The 18,467-nt window shown below is 41.4% G+C and overlaps 1 protein-coding gene across 3 annotated transcripts in view; it reads left to right on the forward strand.

The window, feature by feature from the left end:
* The window catches only part of ankrd13b (ankyrin repeat domain 13B), a 66,797-nt gene that overhangs the window by 15,338 nt on the left and 32,992 nt on the right, over nucleotides 1–18,467 (forward strand). For all 3 annotated transcript variants that reach the window (XM_046074010.1, XM_046074011.1, XM_046074009.1), the window contains 5 exons: nucleotides 9,742–9,877; nucleotides 11,746–11,870; nucleotides 12,905–12,950; nucleotides 13,388–13,531; nucleotides 16,278–16,518. In XM_046074010.1, the coding sequence (XP_045929966.1) occupies nucleotides 9,742–9,877; nucleotides 11,746–11,870; nucleotides 12,905–12,950; nucleotides 13,388–13,531; nucleotides 16,278–16,518 (692 nt within the window). The remainder of the gene's footprint in view (nucleotides 1–9,741; nucleotides 9,878–11,745; nucleotides 11,871–12,904; nucleotides 12,951–13,387; nucleotides 13,532–16,277; nucleotides 16,519–18,467) is intronic.

An 18,467-nucleotide genomic window follows, 5' to 3' on the forward strand; every position in this document is an offset into this window, starting at 1 on the left:
CACACACACACACACACACACTCAAACACAAGAAATAAAGTGACACCTGTGGTGTTTCACTCCAGTAGGCTACATTTTGTGATTATGCTCTTTTATAGCATATGCACTGTCTGCCTCATTCCTACAAAAGATGTGCTCTATCCATCTGTGAGTGTGCCTACATCTTTGCAAGTGTGAGGAGTGAGAATAAGTGCTCTCTCTCTCTCTCTCTCTCTCTCTCTCTGTTGGCCTGCATGCATGTCTTTCCTCGCGTTTTGGTGAGGTCTGTCAGCTCACTGCAACAAACAGGTGTCAGCACCTTTAGATAAACACCAAAGAAACTCTCTTTGCTTCTGTTGCCATTCTGACAGCTCCATCAGCATCCCTCATCTGTTTGTGCTTTTTCTATCTCTGTCTTTCTGTCTATCTATCTGCCAAGATTACAAGAATGGCAGTAAACAAAATAAAGTGCAGTGAGACAGAGAAACATTATATACGCTAGGATGTAGGTCAGCTTTTTCATTTGGTTTAATGCAGCTGCACAAGTGGAAATTTTAACCTCGGCTGCGTTAAGATGAGTGAGATGCTGCGAGAGCTTATGTTATTCTTCTGCGGTGTTATCGTCACCATTCGTTCTGCTCAGTCTATCATCTATGACGCAGGTTTTGAACTGTTCTTTAATTTCTGAAGCAGTGTCACACTGGAAATGGATCAGGGTTTCATGGCAGTATAGCGTTTGTCAAAGTCTCCTCTGGATGTAGAATCAGAAACGAGAAGGGAGGCGGGGGGAGGAAAAGTTATTTTTATACTCCTCCCTCCCATCACCATCCTCTGCTCCTGTGCGCCCCATGCACAAACATTTTGGGAAAGCTGCTGTACGTGTATATGCACAATTATGTGTAAGTGTGTGTGTGTGTGTGTGTGTGTGTGTGTGTGTGTGTGTGTGTGTGTGTGTGTGTGTGTGTGTGTGCGGTGTTTGTATGAAAGATTGATGTTGGCCTAAGTACCTGCCGAGCAGCATCAGGCCACGCACACACTGAGCGAGAGAGAGAGGGGGAGAGAAAGAGGGAGGGAGGGGGAGTGAGAGAAGGAGCAGATGCCACAGATAGAGATGCCTATCAATAATGCAACCTCTACTGAGCTCACTATTGAGGGAGGGCAAGATGAGATGGGAATGAAGGAAACTGAGGGAGGGGAGCAGAAGATAACTAGAAAAGAGTCTGATTAAAAGACATAGATATGGGGTAAGGAGAGAAAGAAAAGAAAAAAGGAAAGGGAATGTAGAGATAGAGAGGAAAAAATTAGTGAATTGTGCAAAGGAATAAATTGTGAAGGTAGCGAAGGAAGGCAAAAAAGAGCAAGGTGAGATACACATCTGTAAGTAAAGTATTTTAAAAAGTGGTGGCAGTATTAGAGAAGTTTTGAAAAAATAGAGGAAGAAGGTATGTAAGGAAGCAAAGAAGAAAAATGGAGGCAAGAAAGAGAAAACATGAACAGTGTGCTTCCGTTTGGTCCAAATTGTATGCAACACATGCAGAGCTGCCACAGCGAGAAACAAAAGAAATTCGCACATCTCATTAGAAATGCAATGTTTTCTCACCAAGGAACTATATGTCATCATAATGACAACATTTCCTTCTTATAATGAAACAGTTTGACACAGTGCTGATGGTGAGACGTTATCCATTTTTGTAAGGAGAGCTGAATCTCAGAAACTACACTGAAGGAGCAATGCAGCCGTATAACGTCACCTCTTTTTCTGGCTGAACAACAGCACAGACAAAATGCTTTGTAGCGTCAGCATACTAATGACAATCTCATCTGTATTCCTTTAAAAGCAAAAGGTTTGAATAGCTCTAAAAGGAAGTTGATTAGTTTGTTCAGTTGGTCACAGCCAGTTCTGCAGTTGTAGGAGTAACACACTACAATAAATTGCTCTTTCTGATGTGGATATTTTTTATACTACTAACAAAATAGGTTGACGTTTTGTTATACGCTTTTCCGAGAGTTAGTGTCTAGCATGTCTATATGAAAAATATGTAGCTGGAGCCAACAGACAGTTAGCTTAGCTTAGCATAAAAACTGAAAACAGTGGTAAACACCTAGCCAATCTCTGCTGACAGCTGGTTGCCTGGATGACAAGACCATTAAGCCACTGTGCTTTGCCAAGAAATAGTGCGGGCACATAAGCATGTTGTTTTTTTAGACTTTATCTTTTGTACAGATAAACAAACAAGACATGATGTGTTAATAATTAGTGAGCTTTAAAGGTGCTAGTAGTAGTAGTAGTAGAACCACACTAGCCGTTTCCCTGTTTCCAGTCTTTGTGCTAAGCTAAGCTAACAGGCTGCTTGCTGTTGATTCATATTTACCGTACAGACACAAAAGTGGTATCAATCTTCTCAAATCATCTCATTTCTATTTATTGAACTTTACAACACATTTTGAAATTGATTTTACAAATTTTAGCTTGGACTACCAACAGGTACACTGTCTGAATGTATGACTGTCCAGGATTAGAAATACAGCATGGTTTTATATGCTGAAGATAATATTAAATACATTGTTGTTATTGCTTTTCTTGTTATAATCAGTGTTGGGAGTAACGCGTTGCAAAAGTAACGCAATTACAGCAATGTACTGCTTTTTGCTGTAACGCAGTAATGTAACACATTACTAAAAACAACTGATACATTGTTACAATCTCAGTAACGCATGTTACGATGCATTTTAACCCGAAATTAAGTGGTGTTTTGTTTTTTTAATAATTCATCAACACCGAGAAACATTTCGGCACCAGAATAACAAATCCATGAGTAAAAGACAAACGCTATTTCCTGTTGCGGGAATCCGATGGTCGAGATTGTAGGCAGGGTGCAAACTACAGGGGAGCTTGGCTCCTCTTAACAAGACGGTAGCTCCCCTGATGGATCACGAGTAAATACATATCTTTAGGCTTTGTGTTTGTGCTTTAATGAATTACTTTCATGTTTAGATGCTGCTGTCAGTTCATCCTGACTGATCCTGTCGGAGTGTCGGGAGATTAAAATAATTAAATAATCAATGATGTTATGTGGCTGTACCTCGTGCGTAAATGCACAAAGCGCCTTTCTTAATGGGGAGACAATTCATCCTATTTCATCTAGTGTTGGCTCACTGTCACACTCATGGCTTACTGGGACACTTGAATAGAGCGACAATCTTCTTAACATTGTTAGTTACACCTATGCTTTTCCTGCTATGACAAGCTAAAATGACTGCTGTGAAATATGCAGATGAGATACATTGTTATTATTGTGTGATTGACCAAGTGATAGTTACATTAAACAGTTTTTAAAAAAGACATCATCTCACCAGAAATGTGTCATGTGCCCCACCTTTCATCACAGACGTGACCACAGTATGCCCTCCATTGTGATTTCATTGTCGAGTGAAGAGACAAGCAGGGATGACATAATGTCCCCAACCACCGAAACCACACAAGTCAAACAAGGCGAATGAAACCGTGTGTATATATATGTGTGTGTGTGTGTGTGTGTGTGTGGATATTATTAATGTCATGGGGATATAAATCTGTTTACACAGTCAAATTGCAGGGACTCACCTTCCTTATGGGGACAAAATGCAAGTCCCCATAATGTAAATAATTACATTTTAGGTGAAGACTTTTTAGGTTAAGGTTAGGGTATAAGGTTCAGGCCAGTAGGGGTTATGGTAAGGGAATGTAAGTCAATGTAATGTCCCCAAAAGTGATAGAAATATGACTGTGTTTGTTTTGTTTTTCAACTCCATATTTGAATAAGCAAATATGTCTGCAGGTCAGTGTGTAATGGTGGGAGGCCATTGATGTTACTGTGTTGCTGTTCAGCAGAATGAAATGCTCAGAGACCACCACTGCTTGCCTCCATCTCCCCCTCTGTTTCCCATGAATGAAGTTTTTATTATCCTGAACTTTATCCAGAGCTCACAGCGTAAATTATAGTTCTCTATGAGCTCTGTCAACTCTGACCACCGCCTGTCACCGTACTCAATTTATACGTGTCACGGCTATTACTGATGCAAATTGGACTGAATGAACACAGCAAATTTCTTGGCCAAGTTTCTCAAACACTGACTTGTGTTGTTTTGAACATTTGACAAGGGGTAGGTGTTGTGTTAGTGTACCAGAGACAACAAAGGAGAGCTGACGATGGAGATGTTGCTAGATGGAGACCCTGATCTATTAAAATCTAGAAGTATGTTGAATGATGCTCTCAGTCAAGACATTCCAACTTTGATTAAGGTCAAAAATAAAAATAAGGCCTTTTGTCAGACATCAACAAGCTGAGTGAGTTGCAATGACCAACATAATGGATACTAAGAAAGGAGTTACATCAAGTGTAATTGAGGGGTGGGGCAGCTACAGAAACTACAGTTCAGTGGGTTGTTCTGTTGCTTCCGTGTCATCCTGTGTTATATATTGTACATCCTTCTACATCTTCCCTTTCTTCTATAATCACCCCACTGCTATACTTTCCTGGCTTTCCCGCCCTCTCGTTCTGTCTCCGTCCACCTTGCCACATGTTTCTGTTTATCCCCGCCCTCGCAAGCATCCCCCTTTAGCTCCTCTCCTCCCTCCCCCTCCCTCCCCCATCGTTTCTTCGTGCTGCATTTCAGCCGTTCACCCTCAGTTCTTCCAGAGTAATTGAAATTGAGTACAGCTGTAAAATAAGCTTAAATTGATAATCACCTACATTACACGCTGCCACTTAAAGGGGGGAGTAATGGATGAAAGAACAGCTGTGAGACAGTAAAGTGCCATAAAAAGACAAGAATCAAAGGAAAAGCCAAGCGGCTCTTTTTCTCTTACATTCCACTTTCTCTAATCTATTTTTTTACCTTCAGCTTAGTGTTTCTGCTTCTCTCTTTTTTTCTCCCTTTCATGTGCTTACAACAATATGTGAAGGGTTTCTCTCCAAAATACCATTTCCATGGCTTATTTAGTTTTGGGTTTTGCTTGCACAATCTCGTTCTCTCATGCTGCTTCAATGATGCACACCTTCTTCAGACTTTTTCTTCCTGTGACATTGACAGTTCTTCATATTTGTGCTGCCTAAGCACATGCTGTCTGTCCTTTGAGACACCGCTTGTGTTAAACATGCACACACACAGCACCGAAAGTGGCCTTATTTTCATGCTGCACCTGCACTCGTAATCCAGCACACACAAACAAACAAAGCTGACTGCTCTTTCTTCTCCTGCGTTGCTATTGCTCTCCCTCCCTCTATTCCCCAGTCTCCACGAGGCTCCTGAGGGATTCCAGCATGTTGTTGTCTCCTTCAGCTCCCATCTCTGCCTCCTCACTTCTAACTCTCTTTCTCTGTCTGTTCTCTTTCCTCACCCCTCCCCATATCTCTGTTTGCCAAAGCCATCATTTGCAACAGCAATCTGTCGCTCTTTTCTTTTTCTCTTTTTCTCCATCTTCGCCCATCTTACATGTTGCAGTTGTTGCTTGACAGGCAGTTTCTTACAATAGAAGTTCCACTAGCCACGTTATTTATGTCTGTCTCTTTGTCTCTCACCCTGTCTCTTTAGGGTTGCTTGTGAAAGAACTGTGGAGAACAGAGAGCTGAGTGGGTAGTCAGAGATCGTACAGATAGTACACCCATTAACACACTGAAACCCTGATATTATGTTCTTATTATTGAGTTATGCGTTTCTAAACTCAATACAGTATATATTTAAAAATTTTAAGAGCGTGAGTCCTTGTGTATGTGAGCATGATGTGCAGCTTTGTGTCTGTACGTGCATTCATACGCTCATCCATGTTTTTGTGTATTGCAGTCTTCCTCATTTCCCTTGCAAATACCAGAAACAGGGGGCTGCAGTAATTGCTTGATAATGTAACTGCTGAGTTTTCCTGGCTCTGCTCACAGTGTATGTTTTTCGGAGCGTAACAGTCAACTACTGTTGGACTGTAACTGCCATTTTTATTAGTATATTATGCATTATGAGTGTAGTAAATATTCAGGCCGGCCTCCTTATTGCTCTTTTTTGGTTGGTCTATTCTCAGTTACTTCTTTGACTTCGCCTTTAACACATTTCCTCCTTCACTGCTTTCATTTAGAAATTCATGTGGATCAATAAGATCTCTTCCCTGAATTCACCTGCTTAGCCATATTTATGACATAAAGAGGCTATTAATATCATAAACACACTATAAAAAAACAACAACTCAAGCCCTCACAATGTTCTACAAATGGTTTCATTTTTGTTCCTGGAAAGAATTCTCGACAGCTTCCTGAAGGTCTTTATTAAAGTGCTGATTCTGTGTGCACTTATCTCAGAGAGTAATCCCTGATTAGAATTCAAGCCCGCAACGGACTGACAGATCTGACCTTGGATCAGCCTAGGCCATGCATAATGGTGCCTGTTGGCGGCCCTGTTCAGTTGGAAGGCAGATCTGAGATCAGTGTTGTAGAAGTCACTGATTTTGAAGGAGTGCGACCTGAAAAGAGTGGTGCACTGAACGGCCTGGGGAATGGACAGAGAGAGGGATGGGGAGTTTCATGCAGCGCAATGCAGCCAGCGTGATTGATTCAATCAAATGAGACATCTCATCAGGTGTACAAGCACCACAGCTCGTGTAGTAATAAACATACTGGAAGAAACATGGGCACTGTTACAGTTTGACGCGCCAACACTTGTATTGCATTGTATTCTCAGTTTTCCTGATCAATAATGACATGTCTATGATACTGGAGACTCCCTGTAGAGATTCCTGGGCTGACACCTGTAAATACATGTGAAGCACAAGACCTGCATTAGGACCAATACTTTCCTCGGCTCAGCATTTATTCACATGCCTGAAAAGTATCAATTTATTATTATTATATATTATTACTTTTAGCCTTTCTGATTCAATCCCTTTTGCAGGGAGTTAGATGAGAAGATTGATACCACTTCTCTCTGTAACTTAAATATGAAGCAGACAGCATTTAGCTTAGCTGAAAGCAGGGGCAAACAGGCTAGCAAAAGCTAGCAAAAGGTAGCCTGTTTGCCATGTCAAAAGGTTAAAAAAAAAATAAATCCACCTACAGTCACCTCTTAAACTCATTAATTAACACTTCATGCTTTGTTAAATCTCTTAAAGGGAAATAGTTTTGGTTTTAGTTACATGCTAGCATAATTTCACAGCGCCTAGCCAACACTTAAATCTCACTAATGAACACATTAAGCTTTAGAGGTGCTGGTAGGTCGATTTTGTTTTTCTTCTTTGGACAGAGCAAGGCTAGCTGTTTTTGCGGACAGTCTTTATGTTAAGCTAAGCTAAGCTAATAATCTGCTTGCTATAGTTAGAGATATTTTCTCATCTGATCCAACACAGTTTGGGCCGATTTACTAACATCCCGAATAAAGAGTACTAAATTGCGTGTGCATTCTAAAATATGCAATTTTAGTACCTGTTATGGGTGATTTACTAAGAACCTTGGTTGGTTTCAATCAGTGTGTCCTGACTATGTGTAAATCCTATGTCCCTGCCCATCCTGCCTGAGATTGCACTAAGTACTTGTGACAGCACACCTAAAAAACTGCTTTGGGAAACCCCAGCAGAAACAGCTACAGTGTGTGCTGGAATGACCCAGACGCGAGGAAATGCCAGCAGATCGTGTTGTGCGGAGTTTTGCCTGCCTGCAGAGAATTGCATGCACCTCCAAATGCTGCTTTTAAACGCTATAATATTCTTTGTGGGGTCCATCAATGGTGTTAAATGATTCGAAGTATATAATTTATGAACGTTTACAGTCTTTAATATTTTAATACACTTAGTAGAAGTACCATTACTTGACATTCAGTAAATATATGTGGTGGTAAGGCCGTTTGATCAATGAGCACAGCAAAGTGTGAAAAAATGACCTAAAGAGGTGGATGCATAATTCGGCAGATCAGATGTTGTAGGCTACCTGCCGAGATTTGCATCCACCTCTTTTCTAAGCATAAATGACCGCTATCACCCGCGAGGTGCATGCAATTCTCGGCAGGCAGGCAGAATTCGGCACATAACCAGCGCGCTGTGAACAGTTGGTGATCATTCCCTCCGGCTGGATGAATTTTACGCGTGATCCATGCACCACGGCAGCTGGGGGCTCTCAGCAGCGCCACGCAACTTTCTAAATTCTTCTTTATTGGCATGAATGTTAATACAACAGTAGGCTATTGCCAAAGCTAAAGGGAAAAACCATTCAAACCATTTCTATTCATATAGTCCATCGAATAAATAAAATAATTTTATTTCTATATATTCGACAGGGAATAATATTATCTAATATTGTTAATTTCTCTACCTCTTCTTTCATTACGGCTGTGTCTCCTTCTCGCAACGATAACAGAAGCCAACTCTGTGCAACACTTGGCAGTTTGCACCTTCCCTTCAAACGTATTAAATACAGATGCTGTTGCACTCACATGAAATTGCGTTTAGGCTTGTTAGATCACATTGCGTGTAGTAAATAAAGGTATTTGCATGCTCCCACAATAAAACTGAAACGCCCCAAATTGCATATTCATTAAGACAAAAGTACTAAATGAACAACAGGTACTATTTTGCACTTTTAATAGACGTCATTCTGCGTGCACACCGTTAGTAGATCAGCTTGCCTGTAAATTTGCTGTTGATATCAAGTTTGCACACGTTTTTACTCACGCAAACCTTTAGTAAATCAGGCCCTTTGTTTTTTTTCTACTACTTGACTCAAAAAAGCATGAAGCAGGGCTCAATATTTTTTTACTGACATGGCCATGTACCCCCATTTTTGAATTATTTGTTTGGTTTAAAGCCAAACCAAAACCAAAGAGAAAAAGTTAATATTCTGTGCATCTAAAATTATCCATAGCCGTCTACAAAATGCCTTTTGATATGTGTGAGAGGGTTTAAAAGCCCCCTGTAATGATTCTTTTTAATTCAGTAATGATGATTACTGCATGATTGATATGACAGATAACACTAATGTCATATGGCTGACAAATGAGGTCTTGTTGACATGCTTCTAAATAGAGAGTGGAGCTGAGAGTTTAAGAGAAGCCTCAAGCAACGATTATGCTTTTTGTTCAGCAATACTGTTGTCAGAATTACACAGCTGTACATGTTCAGAAGAAGAAAACCCATGTATTTTTGGTCACAAAGATGCTGTAGCTTAGATACTTTGGTCAATGGCATCGCATCAGTTTGAGAACTGCGTTCCTTATTTACTTTACCTGCTCCCATTTCCCTGCCAGGATTTAAACTGGAAAGCCTTTCCGAACCCCAATGATCTAAGTTTTGAAGACTAGCAGACATGAGGCTGTTTAAAGAGCTCTGGGTGTGGAGGCCTGTGCAGACAGTCCTGTCTGTGTTCATCTAAACACCATCCATTCAGCAAGAAATAAGTGGGATACAGGAGTGCAGCACCAAGCCATGTTGGGGTGGTAACAGATCACATAGCACCGTCTCTCTTTCCATTGTTCTGTCGTCATCTTCACACTTGTGTCTCTATTATTTTTTCTGATTCTTCCACCCTCTCTGTCTGAACTAGAAGAGCACTACAATGATACGCAATTAACCCCAATTTCCTCTCCTCGTACTTATTTTCTCTCTGTCTGCTCCTCTCCCCTTTTTGCTCATTCCCCTCACTTACTATTAACTATTACTATTAACTATTAATTATTAACCATTTCCTCTCTGTCACTGCTTTTTTCCTCTGTCTTCCTTTTCTTTTCTACCCCCCCCCCCCCTTCTCCTTCCAGACTGATTTAGAGTTCCTGGACCCTCGGGGTCGGACTCCTCTCCACCTGGCTGTCACACTGGGCCACCTGGACTGCGCCCGGGTCCTGCTGCAGCACGGAGCTGACGTTAGCAAGGAGAACCGCAATGGATGGACTGGTGAGTGTGTGTGTGTGTGTGTGTGTGTGTGTGTTTTCTGTGGAGGGAAACTGAGTTCTGTTCTGAGTATGTGCAATGTACAGTATACATTATGCATTATTGTGTGGTGTGCGGGGATTGGAGTGTGTTTCCAGATAAATGTGCTATGTGCAGCATTTTATACAATAATATATCATTGTCAAAGTAATTATAGGATACAATGAGACCATGTTAGAGACAATTGGTAGTTTCTATCTCACACCAGTGGTTAAAGCGTATGACCACATTTAAACAGTTAAACCCTTATGTCTCCTTTGGATGATATAAATTTGGCGTATTTCTACGCTATCTATCATTGCACATAACCATGAAAAGCTAGCTCTAATTGCACTAGTAAAACTGTGCCATCCTCCCTTAAAGTGCCACACAGAAATATAATATATTTATTGAACAGTGTTATTATTTATTGATAATCGACAAATTCTTCAAGTGGCATCAGTGTGATTATGAGGATCTACTGGAAGTGATAAAGAGGCTGCTTGAACCATACTGTGATGTGCTTTATTATATTATTCCATTAACATGAAAGGGTTCTATGTTTAAAGAACATGCTTGCGTGTCTACAGGTTTAGAAAATACAAACCACTCACGATGCTTTCCTTCACCACCTCTTTCGCAGAACAACTGTGGCTTCAACCAGACATCTCTTAACTGCTGGCACTGTGCAAATGTAGTGTGCAGATAGGTCTGGCAATGGGAGACTAATGGCGCATGAAATTAATTCATTTTTTTTAAACACTGAAATTATATTGGCTGATGTAACACCCTTTGTTGGGGTTCATTATGCCACCGACATACTTAGGTTTTTGTTTTTGCTGTCATCCGTCTCCAAAATTAGTGAAGGAAGTGGTCTCAAATCTCGAGCCTGAGTGATTTGCAGGACCCTCTGTCCACCTTTAAACGTGCAAGTGGGTCCAGAGTATAACTGGATCAAAGTTAATCAAAGGTCAAAGGTTTCTCTGTAGTGTCCGAGGGTCTTTGGGGTTTCCAGCTGATAAGTTGGGTTTTCAGCACGTAGCCCAATACATAACCAAACTCAGTGGACCCAAATATTGCTATGGACCCGATTACAGACTAGCTAGAGAGGGTAGATACTAGACTAAAAATAATTGTAACTCAATTATTTGCTCAAACCCTCAGCCTGTTTTTATTTTCTATTTAACTGTTTTAACCCTGATTGTATCCTGCACTGTAGCTTTTACTGTTCTATTTTTTTACTATCCTGTTTTTATTTTCTACTTCTCCCTTTTCAAAATTATATTTTAATTTGTCTCTTTTTTAATTTCCCTGTGTTGCTTTTATGTTTGATGTAAAGCACTTTGAATTGTCTTGTTGTTGAAATGTGCTATACAAATAAACTTGCCTTGCCTTGCCTTAAACTTGTGTAACATGAGGCTTTTTTTTTATCTTGATGTGGAAGGATTAAGCACTATAGTATCATTAAATAATCCTCCTAAGTTTCTTCTAATCTGTTCACTGTGTCTTGTCAGTAGGTGCAATACATTACACTCAAGGGTTTTCTTATCACATTATTAAGACGGTGTGTGTATATGTGAGTGTGTTAGCCTTTACTCACATGTTTGCTTATAAAGGAAGAGAACAGGGATTGTAATGTGATTGTTCATGTGTAGAACAGCCTGTAAGAATAACAGCAAAGTGGCGGTCTGCTGAATGATGGGCGAGCTGCAGTAATTGGTCGTACCAGCTTTTCCTCTGGCCTACTTCAGTTTCGGCAATTCTCGCTGCCCCCCTTAAATTGCTCATGTACATAAATTTTAGATGAGGCCTGAGTGATTGGCTCTGTTTTACTCTCCCTGTCTCTCCGTCAGTTCTTCAGGAGGCTGTGAGTACCAGAGATCCGGAGTTGGTGCGTCTCGTGCTTCGTTACCGTGACTACCAGAGGACTGCCAAGAGACTGGCGGGCATCCCCGTCCTGCTGGAGCGTCTGCGCCAAGTGGGATTTCACACAAACACAAATGCACTCACAAACACTTTGATGCACACATGGAAAGAGATACCCCAATGACCACACACTCACACATACACACAAAAAAGACACAAACAAGTGTGTATAGAAGCACAGACATAAAAATGACATATGTGAAACAAAACATACACAAACTACACACACATCAAGGGCGTTTGTGGGGAGCGATGCATTCAGATGATGCAGAGTATGCAGATAAAAATACTCTTTGAAGGTGTTAATAACTTTGTTTACTATTCAACAAGGTAAACACACTCAAAGGATGTGTTTCCATCTTGCAAAACCTCTTGTCCTTGGGTAATTTGAGTCATCGCTTTTCCCTAAAGGGGTTAGGCGCGCTGTGCTTAAAGGAGTACAGTAACAGTGATAGACAAGCTGGGGCCTGAGAGCCTGAAGGTTGATGGCTATAATCCTGAGAGGAAAGTGTTCGGGTACAGCAGCAGAACTGCAGAGAACAGTGGCAGAGATGCAAGGAACTGCCTTCACACAGTCTGTCTTCCTGTGTATCTGCTCCAGCTGGCTCCCTGACACACACACACACACACACACACACACACACAAACTCTAGCATACTCACATGGTAGACACAACACCCTCGCACTTTTGAAAACGCCAATGAGTACTTGCACTCAAGCACACATGCCCTTGCAAACATCGCACACATCATGCCATTCTTTGTCTGCTGCTGCTTTCATCCACATCGTTCTCCTCTCCATCCATCATTTCCATTATTAACCCCCCCCCCCACACACACACACACAACCACTTCTCTGTGCCAGTACCCCCATCTTTGGAACAGACAATGAGGCGGCATAACTGCATTTTTTCACACTCCCTCTTTTTCTTTTCCTCCAATTTGCTCTCAGTCTCATCTTTAATTTCATCACTCTCCATATACCCAACTCTCTCCCTCTATCTTCCTCTTTATCAATGCCCGTTGCGGTCTCATTTGTCTCCCCGCCTCCCTTCTCTTCCTCCCCTTGCTATCTGTTTCTGTCCAGGCCCAGGACTTCTATGTGGAGATGAAGTGGGAGTTTACCAGCTGGGGTAAGTCCAGTCTTTGTGTCATTCCAGACAGTAAAACAGTCCAGTACCGACGAGTCAGTACAAATCATATTATCATCCCCTTTGGGGGTTGAAGAAGGCCTGTTTCTTCCTGTTGTACTGGACACTGATGCTAACACACTTCCTGCCCAGCAGAATGTATGTCAGGCTTTGGTTTTAGAGTTAAACAGCTTGTGCTTTTAATCAAAAGTGCTTTACAGTGGATGACTGATTGTTTTTGTGCATTTCTTTTTGTTGTTGTTGTTGTTGTTGTTACATACATAATACTAAAATTTGTCCGTTAAAATGGATTTATCAGAGTATTGAGCATAAATCAAATGAAAACTACAGAAAGAAAACTGAAACCTGCTGCATTCGATTCTGTACATATCCTTTAGAAATGGCAGTTTGATTTAAAGTGTGTCTGTGTTTGTCCTTAGTGCCCCTGGTGTCTCGTATCTGTCCCAGCGACACATACAGAGTTTGGAAGAGTGGTCAGTGTCTCCGCGTTGACACCACCCTGATGGGTTTTGAACAGATGACCTGGCAAAGAGGAAACCGGAGCTTCATTTTCAGGGGACAAGGTCAGAGGTCAAACTCGAGACTTACTGTGTGTGAATGTGTCTGTGTGAGTGTGTCTATAAGTATAAGTAGAGGTGGTACTATGCTTTTTGGCTTTTTCCCTCTCCTTTATTGAGTTATGTACCTTTTTTGTGCGTGTAATAAGTGAAAAAGCCCAAAGTCCAGCCCAAAGGGAGTTCCCATCTCTCACAGAAAACTCTGCTCTGAACTGCTTGAAAACAGCTTGTTTGTAGTCCAGTCGCTTCCCTTTCTGTGACGACACAGGGATGAAAGCAAAATGCGCCTCATATAATGCTCGCCAAGCGGCTACTCCGACACGCCCTCAAAAACATTGAGCTGCAGCACACACCTTCAAACACTAGCTACCCTCCAGACAGTCAATGGACAGAAAGTTGTTACTGTGATGTAGAGACAGAGCTCAGTTAAAACTTTATGGATGAAAGACACTTTTGTTACAGATTAATAACTCACCACTCTGAAACTCTTGCTCCAGTCTATGTTGCCAAGCTGGTCGACAACATGTACAGCTGAAACGAAGCTGTGTTTACCGGCTTCTCATTGGCCCATCCTTCTCTGCTTCTGATTGGCTAGTAGTCTAGGAACTGCGCATGTGCAACTCCCAACAGAAATCATTTAGAGACAAGATGTATCACTCCAAAGCTAAAACAAAGCCTTTAACACAGGGTGAAAAGAGGAGCTGCAGCAATGTGCAGTATAACAAAATTTTGGTATTTTTTGAAAATTAAACCATGGAAACCTGTTCTGGTACATCCCCTAAATAGGATTTTGAACCTGAAAATGAGCATAATACCACATCTTTAATACAACAAATAAAATAATAGTGACTGAAATGTGAGACATTTTGGGAAATACACAAATGTTTTGCTGAGAGCGCATACATCAAACTTTTTTGGGTATTATTATTGGGTTTTTAGCTTTTAAATGGATTAAACAAATGAGATATTGCATGCTAATTAGTAAACTTTAGAGGTGCCGGTATGTGGAATTTATCACCTTTGGAAAGAGTCAGGCTAGCTGTTTCCCTCCGTTTCCCCTGTTTGTGCTAAGCAAAACGTCTGCTGGCACATCACCTTCTCATCTCAGGGCATCAAATTCCTACGCTTTGAGAAAGCCTGACAAAGCATCGGTATTTGACGCACAAGGTACCCTTCAGCGTGCAGATGAAACACCTTTTTATTAGTGGTATATATGCAGTTTGGTTAGGTTTAGGTATGAAAAAACTACTTGGTTAGGTTTAAGAAAACATGTTTGGAAGAGAGGGTGGGGCTGGAGAGGGATAGGCTTTGCTATTTTGAAATAAAATGACCACATGACGGTAGATGGGTTACATTGGAGTTACTTGAATGCCCAGGGTGTCTCATGCGGGCGCTGAAGGGTACTTGTGCGCTTTATCAGGCTTTTCTCAAAGCGTCAGGATTTGACACCCTGGGACGACACCGGGCTTGCTGGCAGTAGCTTACTGTACAGACAATGGACTGGTATCAATCTTCTCATCTCTCGTCAGGAAAGTGTATATGCATATTTAAAAAAGAAAATCCTTTAAAATACAGTATGTAGCCAAATGGCACATTGACTTGGAAATGTAAAGTAAGCATGTGTTTGTCATTCCTTCACTGGGCCTCATTATCTCCTTTTCTTCTCCCTTTCTTCCTTCCTCTTCCCCTTTCCGGTTTACCATTCACATTTGCATTCAGTACAACAAAATAATACCTGCTTCAGTAATGAAAAATTACATTACACTATTAATAAATTACATAGGTGATATTGTAGGTCTGATGTAGGTATTAAAGAAATACTGAGCAGAAAGATCATAATCACAATTATTATTGTGGTAGTATTGTAGAAAATAAACTTGCACCAGATGTATCAGGGCTGCACGGTTAAGGAGTCAGTATGTTCTGAATATTTTCCTTTAGCCCAGTTATTTCTGTAACTTTCCAAAACCGACAAACCTGCATTCACACCTACAACATCATGTTGGGATTAGCCAGCTGTGCTGAGGTAAGAGAGGAATCAGGGTTTGAACTATATTGTCACTTTTTGTGTGTACAACTATTCGGACAACTATAAACACACTTGATTTGGTCGGACATGTCGTGAGAACTAGTCATATGAATTTACAGGACCCAGTTGAACAAAGCTGAATTTTAAGAAAAGCATTCCTGTAGCAGTCACACAGGCTTCATTTGAAGTGAACGTGAGATGCAGCAAATATTCAGTGGTGACTGGTGCAGGTGTGAACGCGCCTTTCCAGGATGATCCCTCTCACCCTGCCTCTTTCTAGCCTCATTGTACAGCTGTTTCCACTCCTCAGTTTTCTCCATTGGCTCCTCTCTGTGCAATTTCACCCAGTTCTTCTTTTATTTTTATCTCTCTTCCTCTCACCACTTTAAATTATTCCTCTTTTTCTGACCTTTTCCCTGGACCTTTTTGAGTCTCTGCATAATGTTCTCCCTCTCTGTGTTACTTTCTACTGGCCCTGCCTGCCTGGATCTTTAATTTGCTCTTTTCTTTTCTCTTTCCATCTGCAGTCTCCTGACATCAGTCATCATATCTTTTGACTTTCCTTCACACCTACTGTACATTTGCATGTTTGTGTCTTGCAGACTCATTGGCTGTATTGTTTGTATTGTAGTACTTTCCCACTGTCAGTTTCTTAGCCTCTCTCGTGCTCACTAACATAACCCTGATTTTTCTCTTCCCGCCTGTCACGCTCTTGCCTCTCAGACTCTAGTGCAGAGGTGATGGAGGTCGACCATGACAGGCAGCTGGTGTTCTGCGAGACCTTGTGCGTCTCGTCTCTCACGGCACTCTCACCAGGCCGGGGGAATGGCGGTGCCTCCAGCAGCAACGCCGCCGGTTTGGGCCTTCTGGGGGCGATGCAGCCCAGCGACGAGCAGGTAGCAGCCCGGCTGTCTGCCCCTGTGGTGACCACTCAGCTGGACACCCGCAACATCGCCTTCGAGAGGTCAGATGCAATACTGATATACACGGAATATGAATATACAGGATGTTAAATGATAGAAGTCTCTTATAAACACAGTCAGTAGTCTACTTTAATGTGACGTGAAGAAAGGAACTTTTATGCTGCTGCTGCACAACCAATTGACTCACTGGGGACAAATAAAGGTATTATGTGATTGATTACTTAATTAACAGAGGAAAAATGCCAGCTATAAAGCTAAAACACATCTGGTCTTGATGTACCCTGCATCTCATTTTTGTCATATTGTGGTGCATTTTTCTCATTTTTGTGAATAACTAAGGACACTTAGGTGATGTGATGTGTCAATTTCCGATGCAGCCGTAACACAAAATCTATTGGCTAAATAGAAAAATCTATAAATCAATATTTTGTGTAACATCCCTCACAATCAAGAAGCAAGGGCTTGTTTCTGGTCTCATTTTCTTTGCAATCATGTTCAACAATGACACAGGAAGAAATCTTCCATAGAACAAGCACAATAATTCATTTCTCCGCCAACAGTAGCCTCAGTACAACATGATGCAATTCATCCACAGGACATGTTCTGCTATAAATGTTGGCTTTTTTCCCCCTGAGTGGAGAAAATCGCTCTTTTGTTGTTGCTGTTGAATTTCTGTCACTCTTTCACTGTAGCTGTCTCCTACGCTACAACCCACAGCTGAGTGGAACAGGTTCAGGCATGTTCTCTGGTGGCTGTCAAAAGGCATTTTACGAAATGTAGGAAACTAGTAACAGAAGCAGCAGTAGTGAGGGAAGAAACTCATGTAGAACTCATTGCTAGAGTTCACTGAACACCACATCTATTTACAACAGAGCCACGCGGGAATCAATGTGAGCAAGTGTTACTATGTAGCTTTACAAATGAAAAGGAAGATTCATTTTTATTGCACACCTATGCTCATTTTAATACACTCGGGGGGGTTGCTGCTACAGCTTATTAAGTTAGCAAAAGCTTAACTATACACCGCTACCACCACTTGCTATACAACTGTATATCTTGTTTGGTGTCCCCCCCAAGATGTTACTGTTTTATTCTATTTTGGGTTCGTCTTTAACATGGCCAGAGACTACTGAAAACTGTCTTTCTGAGCTAACGCTAGCTCATTTATTGTTTTCGTCTTGTCTGCTGAAAAGAGATTAGCACAGTCCCTTACAAATAAAGCTAAATCATTATCTTGTCATTCTAATAACCACATTAGTCACAGTTACATTGGCTGTCTTTTAATCTAACCAGAACATACTCCATTCTTATCTTATGTGTCTTATGTGAACTCAAATGGCTAAAATGCCCATAAAAATGTGTCAAGAGCAAGTGTGATGTGGAGGTAGTGAAGCACAAATTAGCTTGAGGCTCTATGAATCAGGCTCAGGCCACTTCAAGAAAGCTCAACACTAATGCAAGCAAGTAATGCACCAGTGAGTGAACATGGAGACGGAGAGGCAGATAGCAGAACGAAAAGACAGGGAAGAAGCAGACAAGACATAAGCTGACTAGAGGGAGATGGAGAAGAATGGAGAAGAGCGGATAGAAGAAAATTGGATGAGCAGGTGGCTTGTGTGCAGTCAATTTAGGAGCTTTTTATTATGCTAACTGTACAGTTTTACGGCTCAGTTTCACATAAAGTGACATAGACGGAGAGATGGAAAGCAGTGGAAATGAGGAGAGAAGGGAGGGAGAGGGGTGCCAAGAAGGCAAAACTCTTCTTATTCTGGTCAGGTTGTGAGATAAGACTGATGTGACAGAGAGAGGAAAGGAGGGATGGCAGGACAAGGAAAGTTTTGGACAGAGAGGGACAGAGGGGAGATAATGAAAAGAAAGAGGATGGAGGAAGAGATTTATAGGGAAAGGAATGAGGGAGAGAAAAAAAGGAGACATGCAGAGAGAAAGATGAACAGGGCACAACTCAAAATGGGGGGGGGGGGGGGGGGGG

Source organism: Micropterus dolomieu, linkage group LG17 (assembly GCF_021292245.1).
Source record: "Micropterus dolomieu isolate WLL.071019.BEF.003 ecotype Adirondacks linkage group LG17, ASM2129224v1, whole genome shotgun sequence".
Lineage (NCBI taxonomy): Eukaryota > Metazoa > Chordata > Actinopteri > Centrarchiformes > Centrarchidae > Micropterus > Micropterus dolomieu.